We start from the raw sequence: 24055 nt of genomic DNA on the forward strand, positions 1-24055 counted from the left end.
TTGTGTATGGTTATTTCTGAGATAGTCGAAGTGCTATTAGGACTCTGTCTCCCTTTGAATTCCAAAGCTTCACTACCTCTTACTCTATTAAACTTAAAAATGTCATGAAATAATATAAAATTTTTAAAAAATCTGAACTCTACAAATTTTTTAAAAATCAAAATTACATTGGTTAGTTTACTTTGAGAAAAACTGATGATATTGTAACATTAAATCTTTCTGTCCATAAAGACTTCTCCATTTATTTAGGTTTTCTTTAGTGTTTTTCAAGGAACTTTTATATTTTTTCCATAAATCCATTATACATTTTTTCTAAGCTCTTTCCCTAGAGACCTTATTTTGTTGCTACTATAAATAGGACCTTTTAAAATGTATATATCTAAATGTTTATTGATTGCACTTAGTAATACAATAGATTAATCATGTATCCAGTAAACTTGCTGAACTCATATAGTAATTCTAATGATTTTTGTTTAAATCTAATCCTCAATTATCTGTTTATACATATCCTCTGTTAATAATAGTTTTGATTCTTCCTTTTAAAATTATTTTTCAAACAAAGATTTTATTTATTTATTTTTAGAGAAAGGAAGAAAGGAAGGAGAGAGGGAGAGAAACATCGGTGTGCAAGAGAAACATCGATCAGTTGCCTCTCACACACCCACAACTGGGAACCTGGCCCACAACCTAGGCATGTGCCTTGACTGGTAATTGAACCAGAGATCTTTCAGTTCACAGGCGGGCGTTCAATTCATTGAGCCACACCAGCCAGTGCTTCTTTTTAAAATTCTTATACCATTGACTAATTGCAGTTGCAGTTTTTTGTTTTTCTTTTTTTCAAGCATAAGCATTTAAAGGCTTTACATTTCCTTTTACATGTAAGATTTAGCTGCATTTCACAGTTTGCCATGTAATTCAGTTTCCAATTACACTTTTTTTAAGCATAAATTATTTAGAAGTGTATTTTTAAGCTTATAAATGGCACTTTTTATTTATGATTTTAAATTTTTATTTAACTACACTTCTGCATTGTGGTCAAAGAAAAAACTCTGATAAAGTTAAAATTTGTTGAGACATGATTTACGTACTAAAATATCGTTATTTCTTGTAAATGTAATGTGTTTTTTAAAAAATCTAACTTTTCTGACTTTTCTAATTGTCACTTGTAGGATATGTTTATTTAATAAAATCTTACAGTTATGGTGTTCAAATACTCTATATCTAAATAAAGAGGTTTTTTTAAAAAAAATCTATTTGATTCATCAGTTACTGAGAGGGAAACATAAAAATCTCTCACCTTGATTATGGTTTTGTAAACTTCTCCAACTAATTGTGTTGAATCTCTAGGCCAATTTGGAGAGTGTTGTCATCTTAATAATATTTAGACTTCTGACCCACAAGTATGGGATGTTTTTCTACTTATTTAGAACATTAATTACTTTCAACAGTGTTTTGTAGTATTGAGAGTATAAGTTGTTTTTTTTTAAATCATGCTAAAATACATTACATAAAATTTACCATTTAACTGTTTCAAAGTTTACAGTTGAGCATATTCACATTATTGTGCTATAGATCACTGCAACTTTTCATCTTAAAGCTTAAAATTTTATACCCATTAAACAACAACTCCCCTTTTCCCTTCCCTCTAGCACCTGGTAACTACCATTCTATTTTATATCTCTAAGTTTAACTACTTTAGATATATCATATAAGTGGAATTATATAGTATTTGTCTTCTGTGATTGGCTTCTTTTACTTAGCATGAAGTCCTCAAGTTTCTTCCATGTTGTATTGTAGCATGTGACAGAATTTCCATCCTTTTTAGGGTTGAATAATACTCCTTTGTAGATCATATTTTGTTTCTCTATTCATCTCTTGATGGACATTTAGGTTGCCTCTACCTCTTGGCTGTTATGAATAAAGCTGCTATGAACATGGGTGTGGGAATATCACTTCAAGATCCTGTTTTCAGTTCTTTTGCATGTCTACCCAGAAGCAAGATTGATAGATTATATGGCAATATTTATTTTCTGGTTTTTTGGTAGTAGTCATCCTAATGGATGTGAGATGAAATCTCAATGTGGTTTTGATTTGCACCTATAATGATTACTAATATTGAGCAATTTTCATTTGTTTGTTGGATTGCTTATATATCATATTTCGATAAATGTCTATTCAAGTATTGGCCCATATTTTAATCAGGTTATCTATTTGTTGTTGAATTGTAGTAGTTGTTTATATATTCTGGATTAACCCCTTATTTTATATATAGTTTGAAAATATCTTCTCCCATTTCATAGTTTACTTTTTCATTCTAGTGATTTGTGTCCTTTAATGCACAGAAGTATAGAAGTTCAGTGTTGCCTATTTTTACTTTTGTTGCCTGTGCCTTAGTGTTATATACAAGAAATCATTGCCAAATCCAATATCATTAAGCTTTCTCCTATATTTTATTCTAGTTTTATAGTTTCAAGTCTATATTTAAGTCTTTAGTTCAATTTGAGTAATATTTGTATGTGGGTATTGCAAAAAAAAAAGAAAATGCAAAAAAAAAAAAGAAAAAATATAAGGTAAAGATCCAACTTCATTCTGTTGCATTTGGATATCTACTTTTCCCAACACCATCTGTTAAAGAGGCTATCCTTTTTCCACTGTGTAATTTGGGCACCCTTTTTAAAAATCAGTTGACTATATATGTGTGGGTTTACTTTGGGGATCCCTTTGCTGTTGTATTGGTTTATATGACTGTTTTTATGCCAGTACCATGCTGTTTTATTTACTACAGCATTGTAATATATTTTTAAAATCAGGAAGGGTGATGTGTCTACCTTTATTCTCCTCTCTCAAGATTGGTTTGACTATCCTGTGTCTTTTGTGGTTCCATATGGATTTATGATTCTTTTCTACTTCTGAAAAAATTGCAGTTGGAATTTTGATAGGGATTGCTTTGAATCTGCAAATGATTTTGGATAGTATGGAGATTTTAACAATATTATTCTTCCACTCCATGAGCACAGGATGTCTTTTCATTAATTTGTATCTTCTTTAACGTCATTTATCAATGTTTTGAAGTTTTCATTAGTTATGTTTATTCTTAAGCATTTAATTCTTTTTGAAGGTAATGCAAAGAGAATTTTTTAAGTTCATTTTTGATATCTTCTTCGACCCATTAGTTATTTAGGAGTGTGTTTAATTCACATGTGTTTGTGAAGTTTCCAGTTCTCTTTCTGTTACTGATTTCCAGTGTTGGAAAACATATTTTGTATCATTTCTATCCTTTTAATCTTATAATTATCTCTATCATGCATATTTTATTAAAACAATCTTTTAATTATTTCTATCTTCCTTACTTTAAATTCATTAAGGCTTTTTTATGGCCCATGGTCTATGCTGAAAAATGTCCCAGGTACACTTGAGAAGAATGTATATTCTCTCCTGTTATGTGGAGTGTTGTATAAATGGTTGGTTTATCGCTTTGTCTAAGTCTTCTATTTCTTTTTTAATCTTCTAGTTGTTCTATCCTACCCATTATTGAAAATGGGTATTGAAATCTCCAACTACAGGGTTAGCCAAAAAATTTGTTCTGCTTTTTTTCCAAATGATGACTCTAGTAGTGCTTAGTTGTCTTTTTAAAAAATTTAATCTTTATTGTATTTTTTTCCATTACCATTTAGTCCCCTTAGACCCCCTCTCCCCAGCAACCACACTGTTGTCCACGTCCATGAGTTGGGTAAACCAGTTGAAGTTGATAGCGATCAAATCGAGAAATTTATCAAGAACAATCAGTGTTCTACCATGCTAGAGATAGACAACATACTCAAAATATTCAAATAAATAAAGTTATTGTTGAAAATGAAAAATATATCTTTTATTTTATGGAAAAAACTAAACAGACTTTTTAACCAACCCAATATTATTGTTGACTTGTCTATTTCTTCCTTCATTTCTCTTAGTTTTGCTTTATATATTTTCATGATCTGTTATTAGGTAAATATATATTTATAATTGTTATATCTTCCTCATGGGTTGACTCTGTTATCACTGGAAAATGTCCCTCTTTATCTCTAGCAACATTTTTTTTAGTGTCTCTTTCTTCTGACACTAGTATAGCCACTCCAACTTTCTTGTGGTTGTTGTTTGCATCATATATCTTTTTCCATTCCTTTATTTTGAATCTATTTGTGTTTTTTATTGAGGCATAATTGACATATATAATCATATTAGTTTCAGGTATATAATATAATGAATTTATATTTGTATACATTTGAATATATTTGTATTTCGAATCCAAAGTATGTCTCCTGTAGACATCATATAGTTGGATCTTATTTTTTAATCCAGTCTGACAGTCTCTGCGTTTGATTTGATTGTCTAAGCCAATTACATTTAATGTTATTATTGATGTAGTTGGATTTATATCTGCCATTTTATTTTATGTTTCTATGTGTCTCATGTCTTTTTTGTTCCTCTACTAAGCTTTTCTTGCTTTTTTTGTATTAAGTTAATATTATCTGATGTAGCATTTTAATTTCTTCAATAATGTTTGCACTATGTATTCTTTTATTATGTATTGGTTTGGGGTAAACAGCTTAGTGGTTAGACAATTTATACTTTACAAATTGTTACCCTCAATATGTCAAGTACCCCAAATGGCACTAAAGTTAGTTATCACAGTATTATTGACTATATTTTCTATGCTTTACTTACTTCACTGTGATTGCTCTGTAGCTGCCAATTTGTGTTTCTTAGTCCCTTCACCTCTTTCATACTGCACTGTGTATTTTTTTAGTAACTTTCTTAGCAGTTGCATTAGGACTTGCTGTATACACCTTAATTTATCAGAATCAGCTTCAGATTTATATTAACTTCATTCCAGTGAAATTTAGAAGCATAATATTATGTAACTCTATTCCCTTTCCTCTGTTTTCTATTGTTGTTACACATATTTGTTCATAAATGTTATAAACACAACAATACAGGGTAAGGGAAAAGGTTTACAGTGTAAGCAAAACATAGAGTTTATCCTTGTATTATTATTGTACTATTTTCCATATGAACAACTGTAAACCTACTTTTACCCCACCCTGTACATAGTTATAATTATTACTTTATGTAGTTTTGTGTCCTTTAGACTAAGAGAAGAAATAAGAGCAAATGTATATTTATAGCCTTTGTTATATTAACCTTCTGATTTATCATTTCTGGGTCTCTTAATTTACTTTTGCAGATTCAAGTTACCACTGGAGTTATTTCCTTAGCCCAATACAATCATGAACCTTCTTTGTATTGTTATCAGCAAGTGTATTACATTTCTATAGTTTATAAGTTCAAAGATATGGTACATACATATTGTTTTATACAATCGCTTTTTAACTTTGGTAAGAAAGGAGAAAATATGCATTTATGCTGTCTTTTACAATTATGTAATTACCTTTTTAGTGTCTTTGTTTTTTCATAAGAATTGAATTACCATTTGGGGTCACTTAATTTCAGTCTAGTGTAACTTCCTTTAGAATGTCTTTATTTTTTTAAAAAGATTTTATTTGTTTATTTTTAGAGAGAGGGGAAGGTAGGGAGAAAGAGAGGGAGAGAAACATCGATGTGTGGTTGCCTCTCATCCATCCCCCAATGCGGACCTGGCCCACAACCCAGGCATGTGTCCTGACTGGGAATTGAACTGGAGACCTTTTGGTTCACAGACTGGCACTCAAGCCACTCAGCCACACCAGGCAGGGCAAGGATGTATTTTTAAAAATTGATTTTAGAGAGAGAGGAAGGGAGAAAGAGAGAGAGAAAAATATTGATTTGTTGTTCCACTTAATTATGCATTCATTGGTTGCTCTTTGTATGTGTGTATGTGTCCTGAGGATGGAACCCACAACCTTGGTATATCAGGGCAATGCTCTAACCAACTCACCTACTCAGCCAGGGCCCCCTTTAGGATTTCTTATAAGGGTCTGCTAGTAACAAATGTTCTGTTTTCATTTATCTTGGAATACCTTTAATTTTGCATTTGTTATTTCTTTCTTTATTTTCAATCGCAGTTGACATTCAATACGGTTTTGTACCAGTTTCAGGTGTACAGCTTAGGATGCAGACAATAATATACCCTAAAAAGTGCTCCCCCGTTATCCCGAGCATCCTTCTGGTACCATGGTTACCACAATATCATGACTATATTCTCCATGCTGTACTCTGCATCCCCGTGACTATCATGTAACTATCCATTTGTACTTCTTAATCCCTTTGCCATTTTCACCCATCCCCCAACCCTTCCCCCTCTGGCTACCATAAGCCTGTTCTTTGTATCTATGAGCCTGTTTCAGTTTGCTTTTATTTGTTTAAAGATAAATTTGCTGAATACAGGATTCCTGGTTACCAACACTTTCTTTTTTAGAACACTTTGAATATGTTAACCCACTGGCTTCTGACCTCTGTTGTTTCTGCTGTAAAGTCAGATTTTAATATTAATGGGGTTCCCCTGTAAATGATGAGTGTTCTTTTTTCTTGCTCCTGTCAAGATGTTCTCCTTGTCTATGGCTTTCAATATTTTTTCTATGATTTTTTTAAATAGACCTGTTTAGATTTATCCTACTTAGAGTTTCTTGCACTTCCTGGTTTGTAATTGTTGTTTCCCATATATGTGAGAAGTTGTCAGCCATGATTTCTTCAAATATTGCTGCACTTAATAGTGTTCCACATTTCTCTGAAGCTTTGTTCATCTTTAAAAATTATTTTTTCTCTCTGTTCTTCATGTTGCATAATCACAATCACTATTGATCTTTCTTCGAATTCGCTAATTATTTCTCCTACTAATTCAAACCTATTCTTTGGGCCCCTTTAATGAATTTTCTACTTCAATTATACTTTTCAACTCTACAATTTTCGTGGCTTTTTAAAACAATTTCTGTCTCTATTGATATTCTCCATTTGCTGTGATATTTTCATCATACTTTTTTGATTCTTTAACCATTGGTTTCCTTTTGTTCTTTGGAAGTATTTGTAAAGGCTACTTTGAAGACTTTGTTTAATTTGACATCTGGTTGCTCTCACAGGCAGTTTCTGTTGTCTGCTTTCTTTTTTTTAGCCCAGTGTGTGGGTCATACCTTCCTGTTTCCTTGCATGACTAATAATTTGTGTTGGAAACTGGCATTTTAGATAATATATTGTATTAACTCTGGGTACTGGTGCCTCCCCTCTGGTGCTTCTTCTTGTTACTTCATAGGTTTATTTGTTGTTGCTGTTTTGGTTTAGTAACTGGCTGGATTATTTTAGTAGAGTCTATTTCTTTCTTGCACTGGTAAACTTCTGATATTGCTCCCTAGGGAGCATATTCTTGGGTTATGCCTGCTGTCATCTTGGGTTAACAGTGTTTTGGTTTTTTTAAAAAATATTTAGAAACTATTTTTCATCAAACTTACTTATATTTTGCTTAACAGTTTGTGGAAGAACAGCTTCAGACCACTAATGGTCTTGTTCCTACCCATTCAGTGGCCTGTGCAGTGGGGGCAGCAGACCGGTCTTCGGAGGCGGGCTGAGCGCTTTCAGTAGGAAACTGCTGTACAGGCTCAGAGGGCACCCATACCTTCAGACCAGTCAGCGACCTCAGGCTGAGCAGCAGTGAACTCAGGAGCTGGAGAAGCCCATTCACCTGAAATGCCTCCTTCTTTGGTCACAGCTTTTCAGCAGCAACCAGCCTGCGCTTCCTTTTCAATCTCTTCAGGATCTCTGAAGTAGAGACCAGGAATGACCTCTCATGGGTGCTCACAGGAGATGGCGCCATGCGTGCGCAAAGCTTCCTGGACCAGCTTCCACATCAGACCCACTATGTGAGCCCACTTGTTGTTGCCAGGGATGGCAATGAACACATAGCCCAGATTAGAGTCTGTGTTACACAGAGGAATGGTAGGCAGGTTAACACAGGATGCCTCTGTGAGAGGCTGGTGGTCAACCCTGGAATCAGTAACCACCAGAAGTTCTGGCTTCCAGAAGGCTGCCTGGATCTGACTGGTGAAGGTTCTAGGAGTGAAGCAGCCAGCAACAGCAGTGGCTCCAGTGGCAGCAGCAAACTTCAGAACAGTTCGCTGGCCAGTATTCCTGCACAGTCTGATACTGGCCGCCGCAGGGTCTTCAATGGCGACAAAGGCATGAGCTGCCAGCAGAGGCTTCTCCCACATTCTCTTTAGACTTATGATGTAGATACCGTCACGTCTCCTTCTGTAGATGTCCCATTGCATTTGGAAGTCAAGCCACCTCAGTGGGTTCCTGCTGCAAGGAATGTGAGGACATCCTCCTCCTTCACTTGCAGGACATCAAGGGCTCTGGACATTGTGAAAGTTTCCCTTTAAGTTACGTGGGAACTGAGAACAAGGCCGAACAAGGGGCCTCTCTCTGGGTGAGGGAAGAGGAAGGAGGGACAGTGGTTTTTACAGGGTTCTCTTTGGCTGTCTTTTTCCCTGACCATAACCAGCTATTTAGCTTTCCTAATTGCTGGGTGAGCGCTTTATTGCTTCCAGTAATACCCTGGGGTATAAACTGCTCCCCAATAAACCAATGAAATACAGACTCCTTTGCAGGGATAGATCTGAAATTGTTATTGGGATTTGTTTTGTCGCCAGTCTCTTCCCAGGTATGTCCTTCCTAGCTTCTCTCATGTAAACTAGCCAGCCCACAGTTGAACTGGTATGTCCAGTAATTCTACTAATATCATACTAATTGCCCTTCACTACAACCTTGTGTTTGAGAGCACCCTCAGGCTTGAACTTCTCCATATTCTGTTTCAAATGAAGTACATTCCTTTAGTAAAAAAATAGGAGCTCTCTGGTTTACAGCCTGTTCTCCCTCCAGGCAACAACAGCTCGGCTGTCATGCCTGTGGAGCTAGAAGTAGGAACAACAGCAAGCTTCTAACACTTCCAGTTTAGGAGCTGAGCGAGTGCTCAGTGGTGCTGCGGGCGGGCAAAGTCCAGTTAGCTCTTTTTTGCTTGACTCTCCCAGCATGGAATCACTGCCTAACCAGCCATCAGATGACTGAAGAGTCAGTATTTTTAGCGGCACAGCACTCAGGGTCGAACCTCCTTGGAGGCCAGGCACAAGGGAAACCTCAACTTTCACCGACACTTGCCTGCAACTTAGCTTCAGTATCAGAAAGGTGGGAGCAGGACGAGAAAATACTGATTCTCTCTCTGCCCCCGCTGGGATGATAGCCGTCCAGCTGGGAGCGGAATGGGACAGGGCCCGGTGTTCTCGGACGCCCCGATATGGGGCCGAGTTTCCATCTTGCTGACTTGGGAGAAGGGATCTCCGTTCAAATTCCACAACTCTCACTATTCTTATCAAAATTTTAATAAATTTTCTTGAATGTTTTTTTTTAGTTGCCGTATTTCCTTTAACCATATTGAGATTTAAACTTTTTAAAAAAATAATTTTCCCTAGTTTTGCTGGTGACTGCGTCATGGTGTTAGGCTACACTCAGTCACATCCCCCGTTTTATTTCCTCTTTCTGGAACAGGTATTCTAGTAAGACTTATGTTAGAACTGTGCTGTAGTTTATATTTCAAGCTACCCTATTTTCCATCTCTTTATTTCTCCATGTATCTTTTTCTTTGAGTTCATAATCCACTTCACCAATTTTATCTTCAAATCTCATGTTCTGAATAATGCTTCTAATCTTGACTATATTTAAAATTTCCATCAGTACTATTTCTTTTAAAAATCTACCTAGTATTTTAAGAGTCTTTTTTCTTCTTGTGGCCTTGTTCCTAATCATTTATCGAATATGTATTTCATAGTATATATCCAATCCATTCTTAAATTCTAAGGAATTTTGATTGCTTACTAAGCTTGTTTGCTATTGTTAAATTGTGTGAAATACTGTATATACTATTTTTAATCTTAATTCAAACAGGGAAGCTGTCATGTTTCTTCTGTGTTTAAATGAAGGTAACTTTGTATTACAATTTTTTTTTTGCCACTCATTAAATTAGTGGATACCTGCACTAAACATGGCTGCTAATACACAAGAGAGGAAACGTATGACTCTCCTAATGGAAGAACATACCACACAGTGTTGAAAAATAAAATGTCTAGATTCAATTTATCAACTTAGAGGAAATACAAAGGACAGAGGATTGTTAAACTACACTATGGGGATGTAGTTACAAGAATCTGTGAAACTCTCAAGGACAAACTGGGCTTCTTCATCAAATAAACTGTAAGGGGAGAGGGATGAAGGGAGAGGGAGGGACAGAACATAAACAATAAAAGGAAAGGGAGAGTAGACAAGAATGAACATATGATTAAAGATATGTATCAACCACTTGCCACATGTGAACTGGATCCTGATTCAGATAAACTGTAAAAAAAGGACATTTATGAAACATTTGAAATTCCAAATATTCACTGCATATTTGATGACATTAAGGAATTTTTATTCATTTTCTGTGTGTTAATGGTTTTGTGGTTATCTTAAAGAATAACACTGAAATATTCATGGATTAAATTATGTGATGAGAAATGCTTCAAAATACATGGGAGGAAGGTAGGGAGAGGGAATTTAGAAAAGATTGTTCGAGATAATTATTTTTTCTTTTCTTTTTAGAGAGCAGAAAAAAAGATCAACGTGTGATACATCCATAGGCTGCCTCTCACTCCAACTGGGGACCTGGCCTGCTATCCAGGTGTGTGCCCTGACCAGGAATATGAACTGGCAGCTCCTTGGTTCACAGGCCAGTGCTCAACCCACTGAGCAACACCAGCCAAGGCTGAGATAATTCTTGAAGCTGGGTCATGGATAAGGGTTCATTACTGTTCTTCGTGTTTTTTGTATATACTTGGAATTGGCTTTCTTATTACTACTTTAGCCTTGTAAACTTGATTTTTATGGGGGGGGGGGATTTGTAAACTAAAGTGAGGTCAAAAAGAGCAGATCAGGAATGCATCATCACATTCCAATGTGTAGAATTTCAAAGCTTGAATCACCTACAAAACTGAGGACATGGTTTGAAAACAATTTCCTTTTAATCTTCCCTAAATGACATCAAATGTTTTTTAATTCTGTAAAAATGTACTCTCTTAACAAAATACCTATGAAATCAAGCACATATCTCCTTTTCAGTTGGCTAGTATAAACAACTCCAGGATGTAGTGAGACTAAGTAGCAAAACATTTTTAGGTCTCAAATATAACCCTGTTATTCTAGCGTTCTCCACTCTTTTGCTTAACACTGCGTATTTACTATTCTGGTTGTCTCATCCTCAAAATCATGAAAAAAACAGTAAGTAGCTCATAATGCCAGTAAAGATTTCTAAGTTAATGAAAATATACTAATCGGTAACTGGGCACTCTTCCAAAGGTCTAAGTCACTAAACTAGAACTTTCCCACTATGTCCATAATCTACTAGAGAAACTTCTAAATGCTCAAAAGTAATCATGGTGTTCACTACATTTTGTAGCTAAAAAGTTAGATACATCCCATGAAGAAATGGTCAGCAAAGTCCTCAAGAATGAGGTATGATGAAAATTGTATCAGCTGTGTATGAGGAGGGAATGATGGGTAACAGAAAACAGGAGTATAGTCCATTTGTGAAGTCTGGCAGTGAGGTTGCTAGAAAAGGCTACAGTACTTTTTGAAGGCACCCACATGTTTTTGCCTTGACATTTTCAGACATCTAAGAAATGAAAGTAGGTAAAGTATATCTCACAGGGTAATGAAACAATCATGGGTCACAGAGCTAGAGGACCCTGGATTCAGATCCAGTAAGTCCTTTGTGGATCTCTAATGTGCAACCAGAGTCAAAACCACTGCACTAGAGGATCTAAGAGCCAAAGTCACATGTAATCCAAACAGCTCAATATTACTGCTGGAGGGTCACTGGTTTATTCCATTATTTATAGTTAGTAGTTTATAATCTTGAAGGCAAACTCATAGACACAAAGATTAACTTAACAGATTTTTTAAACAGACAAGATACATCATTAAAGGACCCTATATAGACCATGGTGAAAATGATTCTGAGAAGAAAAAGATCTCCCTATGATAGAAAACATAACATAATCCCATAAAATAAAATGTCAATTTAAAAAATATCTGGCACACTGTATGTATACATAGTCTATTAGATAGTTTAAGACTATGTGTTACCTGCTCAGCTCTTCTCAAGAAGCTGTTGCAAACCCAAGTATTGTTGACTGTTCAAGTCATTAGTGATTTTTATTTTTTATTATTAAAAAAATATTTTATTTATTCACTTTTAGAGAGGGGAAGGGAAGGAGGGAAAGAAACATCAATGTGTGGTTGCCTCTCACATGTCTTGCACTGGGGACCTGGCCTGCAACCCAGGTATGTGCCCTGACTGGGAATCAACAGAACTTTTGGTTCACAGGCCAGGTGCTCAATCCCCTGAGGCGCACCAGCCAGGGCCCTTTTTATTTTTAAATTATTTAAACAAAATAAAGATGGAACTCAAAAAGAACTCCTCTTAGTATCATCTTAATTTTTCCTTCATTACCAGAAATAATGTGTTTAACAACTGGATCTAAGTAATTTTTATTTTTGAAGTAAGTTTACTGTTTGATTATATTCATGTAGGAAAAAATGTGAAGACAGAAAAATATAAAGAAAATTAAAATTATCCAGTGTACCCCCAAAGTACAATAAAAGATTTTAATTCTTCCCCGTCTTTTTGCACATTTATGTAGAATTTTAACACAAAATCAGGACTGTAAAATGCTTACATATCCTTTTTCATCAAGCAGCCAATTCTTTAGGACGTCAAATATTATATAAACACATGATCTTCAGTTGGCTGCTTCACAATCTAATTAGAGCTGAAGCATAACTTATGTCCAATTTTTGGATATCACGGTTGTTTTGAATGTTATTAAAACTGACACTGTATTAAACATCCTTCTTTATACATAATTCTTTATGTGCATTTCTAAAGTTTTAAAGATAAAAGGAGTAGAGAAACCAGCACAAAGTGTGTAAATATTTTTAAGCCTTTTGATACACTTTACCAAACCACTCTCCAGAAAGACCGTACCAATTTACAGTGACAACAATAAATAGTCCAAGAGTCCCACTTGGCCACATAGGAAACTGAATGTTACTTCCCACCCTTTATTGCTATGAATTTAATGGGGGAAGGGCGATTGGTGTCTTCTTTGTTCTAAAGTGCGGGAATTTTTCCACATTTCCTTGTCATTTGCTCTCCTTTTGTTTTTTGAAGCAGTCCACGTCTTTCAGAAGGCATCTTTCACATTGGCATGGTCTTGTCTTATCACATGTTCTTCCTTAGCGGGTAAGGGCATGAAAGCTTTCCACATTTCAAAGCAAGCAGGAATTCCCCAAAGGACTAGAATTAGAAAGTCTTCTTGCCTTCTGGGCAGCCAGGCTATTTTAATGTCTCGGTAATATAACAGAGAACTGGGCCATAGTCTGAGGGAAAAAGTAGGCACAGATTACAATTAACCAAGCACTTACTGATTTGTATGCATGATTTTATTGTACTTGGAATTCTGTTAAAAACCACATTTTTATTTTAGAGTGCAGACTCATGAGATATGCACTTTATAAACTCTCCAGAAAATTCACATGCTCACCAAAGTAAAATCGCTAACCAGATGTGGGGCTTTCCACATAGCTCCTAACTGATTCCTTACCTTTTCTGGAAAGCAAGGTTCACAATGCTCACCACAAAAGGCTTCTGATGGTCACCTATCTCCATCCCCGTATGTAGGACACATATTATACACAAACCCCCAGCCTGGATTTTTGTTTATGCAACCTCCATTTTTCACCTTACCCCAGTGCAAAAAAAAAATCCCTGAAATTTTAATAAGTGACTGTCTCAAAACGGAATATGACCTTCTTCATGACAGCGAGTCTTATGTATCTTTGCAAACCACAATTTGACATATAGTAGGCATTGTTTATGAAATGAATTAGTGAATGAATGAGTGTTACACATTTCAGTGCTGAGAGAACTGAAAAATCCTGCCCCAGAATAAGGAATCACTGTAAGGCGTTCCTTAATGCTATAGAATGAAAGCCGGGAATCTCAACTTTTGTCTAGAGCAGCAATTCTTCATTTTCTCTCTTTAGGTCACATATTCCTTTGAGAATCTAATGAAAACTATACATACCCTCTTTAAAAATGTATACATAGAGACTACACAATTTATATACACTTTCAGAAGCTTCAGAGAAGGAGAGGAGAACACTGATTTCTAATATCCAGAACTTTTACTTAAAAATGGAGCTGAAATAATAAATGCATTGTTCGACAAATTGTTAAGTTCAAGAGACTATGATCAAATGGAGCCTTGCAGGTGACATTAATCTCAGCAACAGCAAAAATATGAGTCACATTTCCTAGAAACTAGAGAAGGCTTACTTAAACAAGCTAGAGTTGTGCAGTTCTACTGCATTATATTCATTACACTCAGGTGAATGTTAACGTTCCTAACTGGCATTTCCCAGTTCTTAGTATTTTCTATTCCCCTTTTTTTCATAGTGATAATAAAGGCTTTCTGTATTTCAGCTATGACGAGACGCTTCACAGGAGAAAGGGATTATCATTTACTTATTAAAGGACATTTATCTCCTAGGTATATAGTTTGAAACCAATTGATGGTTCTTGCTCCTTACGGACTTAAAGGCTACTGGGAAATATTTAGTACAAATTCCAATATTCCTGACTTTGCAAGTCCTAAAGGCACTTTAGTTACAGTGGTGCGTGGACCTGCTCACACCAGAGTACAAGAACCAACTATGTGTATTCTGTTCCAGCTTCTCAGTGGCTTCATGTTGGAAGCTTGAAATCACCTCTACTGGACCATTTATACCACATAAATTGGCAAACACTATAAAGCACGACACCTCCATGCCTAGCAGTTGTCATTTACTACTATATTGTGTCCTCATCGCACTAAAATTATGGTTCTTGTTGCAGGGTTCCTTGATGGTAACTGGGGCAGGGAGGGCTTCTATTAACCTTTCAAATCCTCTCTCAACTATTGCCATAAGACCCAAGAGTAAAGGTGTGTTCTAGAAGACCTCAGGATATACTGGCTACCCTCTTTGGATATTAGGTGAATGTAGTATCTGATTAATTTGAGGCAATTCTGCATCTAATATGGTTAATCAAGAGTCACAAAATGTTCAGATAAAAATCATGCATCTCTGACCGTGGCAGTCAGTTTAAATCCCAGGGTGGGGCAAAAGTAGGTTTACAGTTGTGAGTCTGCAAAATAGAGTTAATTTTTGTATTATTACTTATTATCCTATTATTTTCCAAACAAACAACGGTAAACCTACTTTTGCTGCACCCTGTATAGTATGGGAATTAATACCAGCATTGAAAAGTTACCAATCTACAACCTATAAGATGTTTATCATCAATTACTATCTTAGTTTGATGCAACATTAGAAGTAGATATTCCTTGTTATCACTTTGCTACTGCTGTCAGTTTTAGCTGTAAAGGCTGCAACCACTTTGTAAGAATCTCCCACTGGAAAAACAGCTTCCTCAGCAACGTAGGCCACATGCAGAGCTAGCACTATTCATCTTCAGAAGTAAGACTCAGAGATGCACTGAAGAGCAAAACAATTTCATCTATCTGGCAGGCTAGATGATAAAACTCCCCACCTCACCTTCCAGTGGTCTTGCATTACCAGGTAAATATGACTACACAATTTCACAAATGGTTGCTACTGTAGTTAAGTGGAACGAAGACTTGTAGAAAACATCTAGGCGAGTATAAAATCATGAAGAAATGGACCAAAGGTGAAATGCAAATAGGAGGAAAGGGGCAGAGGATCTAAGGAAGTGTCTGCTTGCAGATGGCTCAGGATACTCACCTTCAGGTTATGCAGGGTTTCTGACCATTCCATGGACCCTATCTGAGGTATGGTAGTGAGGAGTAAACTTTTGGCTTTATTGGCGTTTTCTTTCAGAGTCTTTAAAACCCGGTCCACTGAAACCTAGGGAAACAACAGCACAGGATGTTACCAACAAGTAAAAATTCTGCTGCTTTTATGGAACATTTTCCTAAGTTCCTACCTCATCTGTAAAGTCAGTTTACTCCAGTTTCAATTCCCTGAACCCAAGTTCTGCATTTATCAAGATGCTCCTGGTCCTCGGGGGAGGTCTTGGAGAAACCCAACAACACCTCGGAAAAGCCCCGTTTCCAATATGGTGCCTGAGGAACTATCTCAGCTGTCCAATGTGCTAGCATGGTCTAGGGAGCTGTGGCTGTTCTCCCCAGATCCAGAGAATGGATTCCACTCATAAAACTGTTGCTACACTGGAAAACCAACGAGTCAGAAAATAAAATTTCCTTTTAGAGAAGTCTTCCAGCTAATAAAGAAAAATGATGGAATCAAAGTATCATTTTTTCTTTTGACAGCTCTCAATGAATTAATGGATAGGCTGCTAACATCACAAAACCAAACCAAACCAAACCAAACCAAACCAAATCCCAACCAAATAAACAACCCATTTCCGTGATAAAAAACTAAATACTATGTATGATACCTGACTCTGATCAAATCTCTAGATCCAGCGGCCAATTTACATAAAATACCGAGGACAGAGAATCTGGTTAAACTACCCAGAGATGATTTCAGCAGTTCAGACTGTGGGAAACTACAGGTCAAGTCACTTGGTTTCTTTTACAAAACTTGGAAGAAAAAAAAGTATTTGAGATATTTGAGATAACTAGAAACTTGAACTTTGCCTGAGAATATTAAAAAATTATGGCTGGAATGTGATAAAAATGTGGTTATGCCAGATATCTCCTAACATGTGTATGGACAAAGTTATGGATCAGAGTATAGATGAAATGTGATTGGCTATAAGTTGATATGATAATGATTGAAGTTGGATTTTGGATTCACAGAAACCCATAGTATTGTCTACTTTATATGGAACTAAAATTGCTTCATAAGGAAGAGTTGGAAAAAGTTGTGAATATAAAATGAATGAGCAGAGACAGAGAACTTGTCACACTTCACTATACTTGGAAGAAATCCAAGATTCAGGGGCACAATGATTACAGCTTTCATTATATTTCCTGGAATATAAAGTCCAGACCCCTCCCACAAACATCAAGATGTGTTTAGAAAAAATGATCAGTACCATAGAAGAGGAAGCCCCGTTACTGTGGGAACAGAAGGTGGCGACCAGCTGGGTGCCTGTCAGGCACGTGCACAGGCACATTTTAAGTGGAGCCCTGGAATTGCGGGGTCATACAGCATGCCAAGAGAGATTCACCTTGTATTTACTCTTTTCCTTACACTTTTCCTGTGACTGATACTTCTATACAGACTCTGACTTTTCTTTGTTTCTGCTGTTGAGCTCCACTCAAAATACCTCTGTTAACCTCCTCACAACCAACTCTAACCCCTTGTTCGAGGATCAGCTCAAATCTCAAGTTTCCTTCACGAACCTTTTCCCTTTCTACCCCCAGCTCCATTACTGCTACGATCTAATGGCCACCCTCCTGGGACCCAGCACTGTATTAGTGGTTCTGCACATACGACCGGGCTTACTTCTCCCAGTAATCCAGCGCGGTCAGGGTTGTAACTGAGCAACTCAAACCCCCACCCCAACGCCCTGGTTCCATCCTATGAAGAGTAACGTGTTAAATAACATGTCAGGTATCACAAGTAAATGGAGCAACAGGAATTTGAAGGTGGGTTGGCAACTCTAAAACCTTTTTATCATGCTGGCTCTACATCTGGTTTGAAGTACTATGACAGGCATGGCTGGCTGAGATGATGCCGTCTTTCTTACACCTCCCTTGTGGCACTTACCAGTATCTGCCTTCATACCTTGCCACTTACACAGAACTTAAGTTTCTCTACTTTTGAAAAAAAATTATAACTCAATAAGGTGCATATTTTTTAAAAATAATTTTTAAAAGATTTTATTTATTTATTTTTAAAGAGAAGGGAGGGAGAAAGAGAGGGAGAGAAACATCCATTGGTTGCCTCTGACACGCCCCCAACCGGGGGACCTGGCCCCCAACCCAGGCACGTGCCCAAGCTGGGAACTGAACCAGAGACCTTTCAGTTTGCAGGCTGGAATTCAATCCACCGAGCCACACCAGCCAGGGCTCTACTTTTTTTTAAAAAAAAAATCCTCACCCAAAGACATCTTTATTGATTTGAGAAAGGGAGGAGGGAGAGAGGGATAACAAGGCAGAGAAAGAGAGAAAAAGAGAGAGAGAGAGAGAGAGAGAGAGAGAGAGAGAGAGAGACATCTATTGGTTGCCTTCCATATACACCCTGACCAGGGAGCCAACCTGCAAACTTTTGGTACACGGGATGATGCTCCAATTGCATCACTTGACCCTGACTAGGACTCATTTCTCTTTTAACTGAAGTAGTTTCAATTGACTGCTTTCCAAACCTTGTGTGGCCCACTAAAGGAAAGGGCCATTAGCACTGCAGAGGAGAGAAATGTTTCTAGACTAGCAGAAAGCCACAGGCAGGACACAATGTGTTCTCAGAGGGTGGCAGAAACTGAAGTGTGCCCATTAGGTGATCAGAGCTAGCAAGACAGGGATTTTGTTTTTCAGGATTTATAATACCTTACATTAAAAAGCATCCTCATAGTTTATTACACTGAGGAGTCAGGATAAGGCATCACGCAAAACAAAGAACCTGTGTTCATCTATGACCTGAAATCCATATGAAAGGATGGACAGACAGCAAGAATATCCTATCCTGTTTTACATGAAACTGGATGGTGAAACAAGCAGCTCTGTGATGGTGATAAGGGTCCCCTTGCAGAAGATGTCACCTGTTTTAAATGTTCTCAGAACAGCCACTCTCTACACTTTTTTCTTACTTCCAAATTCTTTGACTGTAGTTCTGTCCCTTTCTCTATTTTAAAATAAGACAAATGATCTGGTTTCTTTATGTAAAAAGCAAGGGACAGAGACACAGAGGGGATTATTAGGTTAAAAGAGACATACTCAAATGAAATGTGTGAATTATAAAGGACCCTGATTTGAGTAGTTGAAATGATGAGACAAGAGGGAAAATGTGAATAGCCTGGATATTTGCTTATATTAAGGAATTAATACAAATATTTTTTGTACCATAATGGTCCTGGGTTATTGTTTATTACTTTATAAAAATGAAAAGAGGCCTTTTAGAAAATATTTACTTCAAACTAATGAAGGCAGGTGAGAGAGAAGTCGTAGCGGCACAGATATGACACAAGGTTGGACATCGCTGATGGTAGGAAAGATGACTGATGGGTAATAGGGGTTCATTATACTAGACTCTCTACTTTTGTAGATGCTTGAAGTTTTCCACAATGAAAATACTTGTTTTGGAAGCCTGACCTCAGTAGTCCAGTATCCTCAAATACCAGCTGCACTTTGCTGTTTCCTGCCTAAGACCCCTACCTGGCTTCCCATCTGAAATACACATCTCCTCAGCCCTGTCTCCCTCTGGCTCTGTCCTCTCCACGCCATTCAAGCAGGCCCACGTTTCCCACTACATGTAAGAAAGGGGTCCCAGATTTCTATTATTCAGTTGACTCAACTGGATTCATATTCCTGTATCTCTGCACACTATTTCTTTATACCCTGAGCTTTCTCACATTGGTTGCTTAACCTCTAACCACCCACCAAAAAACCCAGAATGTTGGCTCCTTACAAACTTGTTTTGTTGGCAGTCATACTCCTCACCGAGCAATGTGTCTACTCATAGTAGGTTCAACAGATAAGATATGAATACAGTCCACTTACCGGAAAAAGATAATAAGAAACAGTAAGTTTTTTCTTAAAACAAACAAACAAACAAACAAACCCAAAAACAGAACAGTAGCACAGCACAAGGAAATTATAACCAAAAGACCTTTAGCCTTAATAAAAGGCCCAAGTCTCAATAGGATTCTCAACATGTCTAAATGTCTACAATGGACTATTTGCTATTAATCCTTAGATAAGTGTCTTTTTCTTTCCTGTGAAGACCTAGGTTCTAACTTTCCAAAGGGAACTATCGAAGCTATCTGGTAATACCCAATGACAATGCATTAAAAGTTGACCTTAAAACCTGGCAGAAAGGCTCCTCCTGGAACTAAAGCAATAGAAACAAATAGATAAGATTTCTCTCTTACTGGCGCTCATGACACCCAGAAGCTCAGGCACCTAGAAACATACATGCTTTGGAGAGAATTCCACCTACCACTTCCTCGTGCTCCTTCCAGCAATCATAATCTGTTGCCATGGCAATACTTGCATAGCAAAGTCCAGCCTCCTTAGCAAGAACCACCTCTGGAACTGTGGTCATGTTGATAACATCTGCGCCCCAGGTACGAAACATGAAGCTTTCTGCCCGGGAACTAAAACGAGGTCCTTCGATTGTAATCATCGTCCCTTTCGAGTGGCACCGCAGTCCTAGCTTCTTAGCAGTCTCTATGAGGACCTAGAAGAGAAAGAACCACAAACTCAAAGCATACAAACCTAAGAACAGCTTATTATTTTATTTGTTTCCATGAAACTTAAAAAGTTGATTCAAGATTTTTACTCTAAAAGCCTAGTAGCTGCAGGCCTTCAGAGAAAACCTGGGAGATGCCGGTTTCCCAGACTCTCACCCACTTACATATCCTGTCTCCCCCGCCCCTGCACAGACAGCTCACAGCTACAAGGGCAAACAGTGAGCTTTTTTTTAAGCACCAAGAATTTATTTACATGCTTTAATTTCATTTATTTCTTAACAATTTTAAGAGACTAAGCTCAGCTGTGAACAAGGACTTGAGCCTGGGCTCTTAACCTCCAAGGCTCAGCGAAGGCGGCGTTCCTCATTCACATCTCCTCAAAGACACGTGCTGAGAACTGCCTCCACGCTCCTGAGACATTCATTCTCATTGCTCTTTTTGATTAGAAAGTAATTTCTTCATCATCTCTTCGGCCTGTTGCCTCTCCAAGGACACACATTAAAAACAGAATGGGGCCACTCTGATTTTTTCTGTCCAGGGATAAACGCGTCTTAGCATCCCTTTCGTGGCAAGGCCACACATGGGTTTTAGAAACATTATTTATAACTTCGATCACTTTTTCTGGTGTCTAATTAATAACATCTAATCTTCAGGTTATTAATTAATTTCATTTTTTTAAACCTGTGCTTCAACATTTTTTTAATTAAAAAAGTCTTTTACACTTAACTGTTAATTAAGAGCTGCTGAAAATTCACTTAACCTTTGTATGTCTTAGTTTTCTCACCTGTAGAATGGGAATAACATTGTGTGAGGATCAAATGAGCTAAGGATATACAGCATAGAATTGTGTCAGACACGTTGTAAATGTATAAACGATAAACCAGACTTCTATCAATTATTAGTTCAGCAGGTCCTTGAACGATGTTGTTTCATTGTAACATTGATGAGGAAAAAAAAAAAATTGGTTCCCACTGAGCCACTGTCTGTGTGGCGTTTGCATGTTCTCCCCATGTCTGGATGGGGTGTCTTGGGGTACGCACATCCCAAAGATGTGACATTAGGTGGTTTCTACACTGTCCTGGCCTGAGAGAGTGTGGGCGTGCTCAACGCATCCTGTTGATGGAAGGGCCTTCAGTCTTGGGTGGGCTTCCCGCCCAATGCCCTGGGCTGCCAGCAGACGGGCTCTAGCCACCTGTGACCTTGAACCAGAATAAGCAGGTTGGAAAATAACTATCTTACCTGTTTTTATTCATCTTTCTTAAATGTATATATCGCTCACATTTATTTCACTGTTTAATGTTAGAAAGGTTTTGGATCTTTATATTTAGAAGTTTGGCGCTACTTTTGTCACCAGCAATAGGTTCTAAGAACTCAATTCTTGTTTATCTCAGCCTATTGTAAAATTGATTTCATTGTACATCATTTTGCATGAAGTCGCAGTTTCCAAGAACCTAATGAGGCTTTATTGTACTGGCAGCTTCTACAGTTCACCAAATAATTGGCAAAGGCTCCTGGGAGATTATATATATATAATCACATACACACTATAAATACACACATATACATATACTATATATGTAAAATATATAATCACACACTATATATAAAATGGATCGACTCAAAGTCAGTAGAAGGCTCCAATGCCCAATGTAGGGCAAGTCTTGACTGCTAATGTCTGAACCATATAAGCAAATTAATCTATTCCCTTATAAATAACTTATACTATGCTATGACAATGGGAGAAAGAATTTTCATTAAAGCCGTGGCAATTCCAAATTTAGAACCATAACAGGCCACTGATGATAAATAGTTGACTACATCATGTTTGTTTATTCTATATATACTGAAAATAAGACGCTTAATGTAACCTTTTCCTGAAAGAGTACAGGTTATAAATGCAAGGGCCTAAATCACGTCCCCCCTCCCCTCGTTTTTTCCCAAAGTTAATATAGTGAATATATAACCAGCCCAGTCCTATCTTCATCAAACGTCTTTAAAAATCCTGAATAACGGAGCTGTATGTCTCAGACAGCCTTTACAGTACGTCTAGAGGTGAGTGCAGGAAGATCACAGCCAGTCCGTGCCACTGGCCTGCAGCTCTACGCCCTCGCCGTCAGCCTGGGAGGTGGGTGCCATGATGGGAGGAGCACAGGCCCCTGGATGCAGACTGGACACGTGATGGGCTCTGCGGCCTTGCTACTTGAACCAGCACTTGGCATCACCACGAGAACACATAACACCATCATAAGGTATCAGAAATAGAAATGACAGGCTGAGAGATCTCGGGGTCTGAGGCTAAGCGGCTTTTATTTCCACGTCTCAACTAATCATAATGGAACTCCTTAATCTACCATTGTCCTCATGTATTAGCAATAGTAGATCCCCAGGCTCAATAAATTTCCTGTATCAGGAACTCTCAAAGAGTGCATTCCCAATTACTTCCTGAAATGACTAGAAGTCACACTATTTTTGAAACGGGTAAAATCATTCTTCCACCTAAGTATAAGCGACACAGTTCACCGCTTCAAGGGAAACCACTGTTTTTCTGGTCAACTTCCCAGAGAACACTCTATTTGCACACATATATTCTCATATTCATTTTTACAACCCCCCCAAATGGAAGGATATGGTACAACTGTTGTCTATCAAGGGAGGCCACGTTCATTCCTGGCAGCCGTTGCCCAGGCACCACATTTACATGTGCTCTGTATACCTCAGTTGTACTTCCTCTGCCCACCTCTACCCTGCATACTGAAGTCACTATTTTCTACCTGGGATAAGATCTTAAATTTCCTACTAACATGATACTCTTTCCCTGATCTGTTTCTCCCAAAACTGCCCCCATTTTGAAATGGACAAGCATTTTATACACATCTAGTTTCCCTAGAGAGTAAGTTCACTATGTGGACAGATCTGTGTTTCAGAGGGAAGGCTGGCAGCATTTTGATATACGTGTTCTGCCAATAACTAGATACATGTACATATGTATGTAAAAACTTAACTTGCCATTTTACAAAAACATGTAAAAAAATGTACTTTCACAGAAGTCAGAGAGAATGCACACACAATGGTATACCTCAAATGGCTCACCACACCCCTGGACTTTGCATTCTAGTTTTTGTTTTTTTTTCTTTTCAAAAATAGGCCAGAGTGAGGTTAGGGTGCCCTTGCTGTTCACTATAAGGAAACTAGTTTTCATGGCTATGCAGGGGTGAATATAAAAGCTGTAACAAATCTTCTGCTTTCCATGTGCAGATGTTAATATTAGCTGAATGACTAACATGTTTAGGTATTTATATTCTGTAAATTAATTTAAAAGTAGATTTCATGAGGCTGTTCACCTCTGACAATGCTTCAAATCTGTTGTGTTGCACCTGGCTTTCAAACCTGGGATTATAATATGACTCTGACTTTTGTGAGGCTGTCCCCTTTGTTCTGAGATTCTACTTTTACCTCAGAGAGAAGGCTGGAGAATAATGGCCCAACTCAGCTCAAAGATAAATGATGCCAATCTGACAATTTATAAAATATCAATAACAATCTAATTCATAAAAGCAGTTACCAGTCATTAGATGTTTCAATACTAATAGGCACTGT

General features: G+C 37.4%; 1 protein-coding gene and 1 pseudogene across 1 annotated transcript in view; both read right to left on the reverse strand.

The window, feature by feature from the left end:
- Positions 1-7456: 7456 nt before the first annotated feature.
- Positions 7457-8329, reverse strand: LOC129082336 (40S ribosomal protein SA-like; annotated as a pseudogene).
- Positions 8330-12383: 4054 nt separating this feature from the next.
- The window catches only part of MTAP (methylthioadenosine phosphorylase), a 54144-nt gene continuing 42472 nt past the window's right edge, over positions 12384-24055 (reverse strand). The window contains exons 6-8 of the mRNA XM_054588167.1: positions 20206-20445; positions 15862-15984; positions 12384-13437 (exon numbers count right to left, since the gene is read on the reverse strand). Coding sequence (XP_054444142.1) covers positions 13399-13437; positions 15862-15984; positions 20206-20445 — 402 coding nt within the window. The 3' untranslated portion in view covers positions 12384-13398. The remainder of the gene's footprint in view (positions 13438-15861; positions 15985-20205; positions 20446-24055) is intronic.

This window comes from Pteronotus mesoamericanus, unplaced genomic scaffold, assembly GCF_021234165.1.
Source record: "Pteronotus mesoamericanus isolate MK-2021 breed Mesoamerican mustached bat unplaced genomic scaffold, CSHL_Meso_final contig_124, whole genome shotgun sequence".
In the NCBI taxonomy this organism is placed as follows: domain Eukaryota; kingdom Metazoa; phylum Chordata; class Mammalia; order Chiroptera; family Mormoopidae; genus Pteronotus; species Pteronotus mesoamericanus.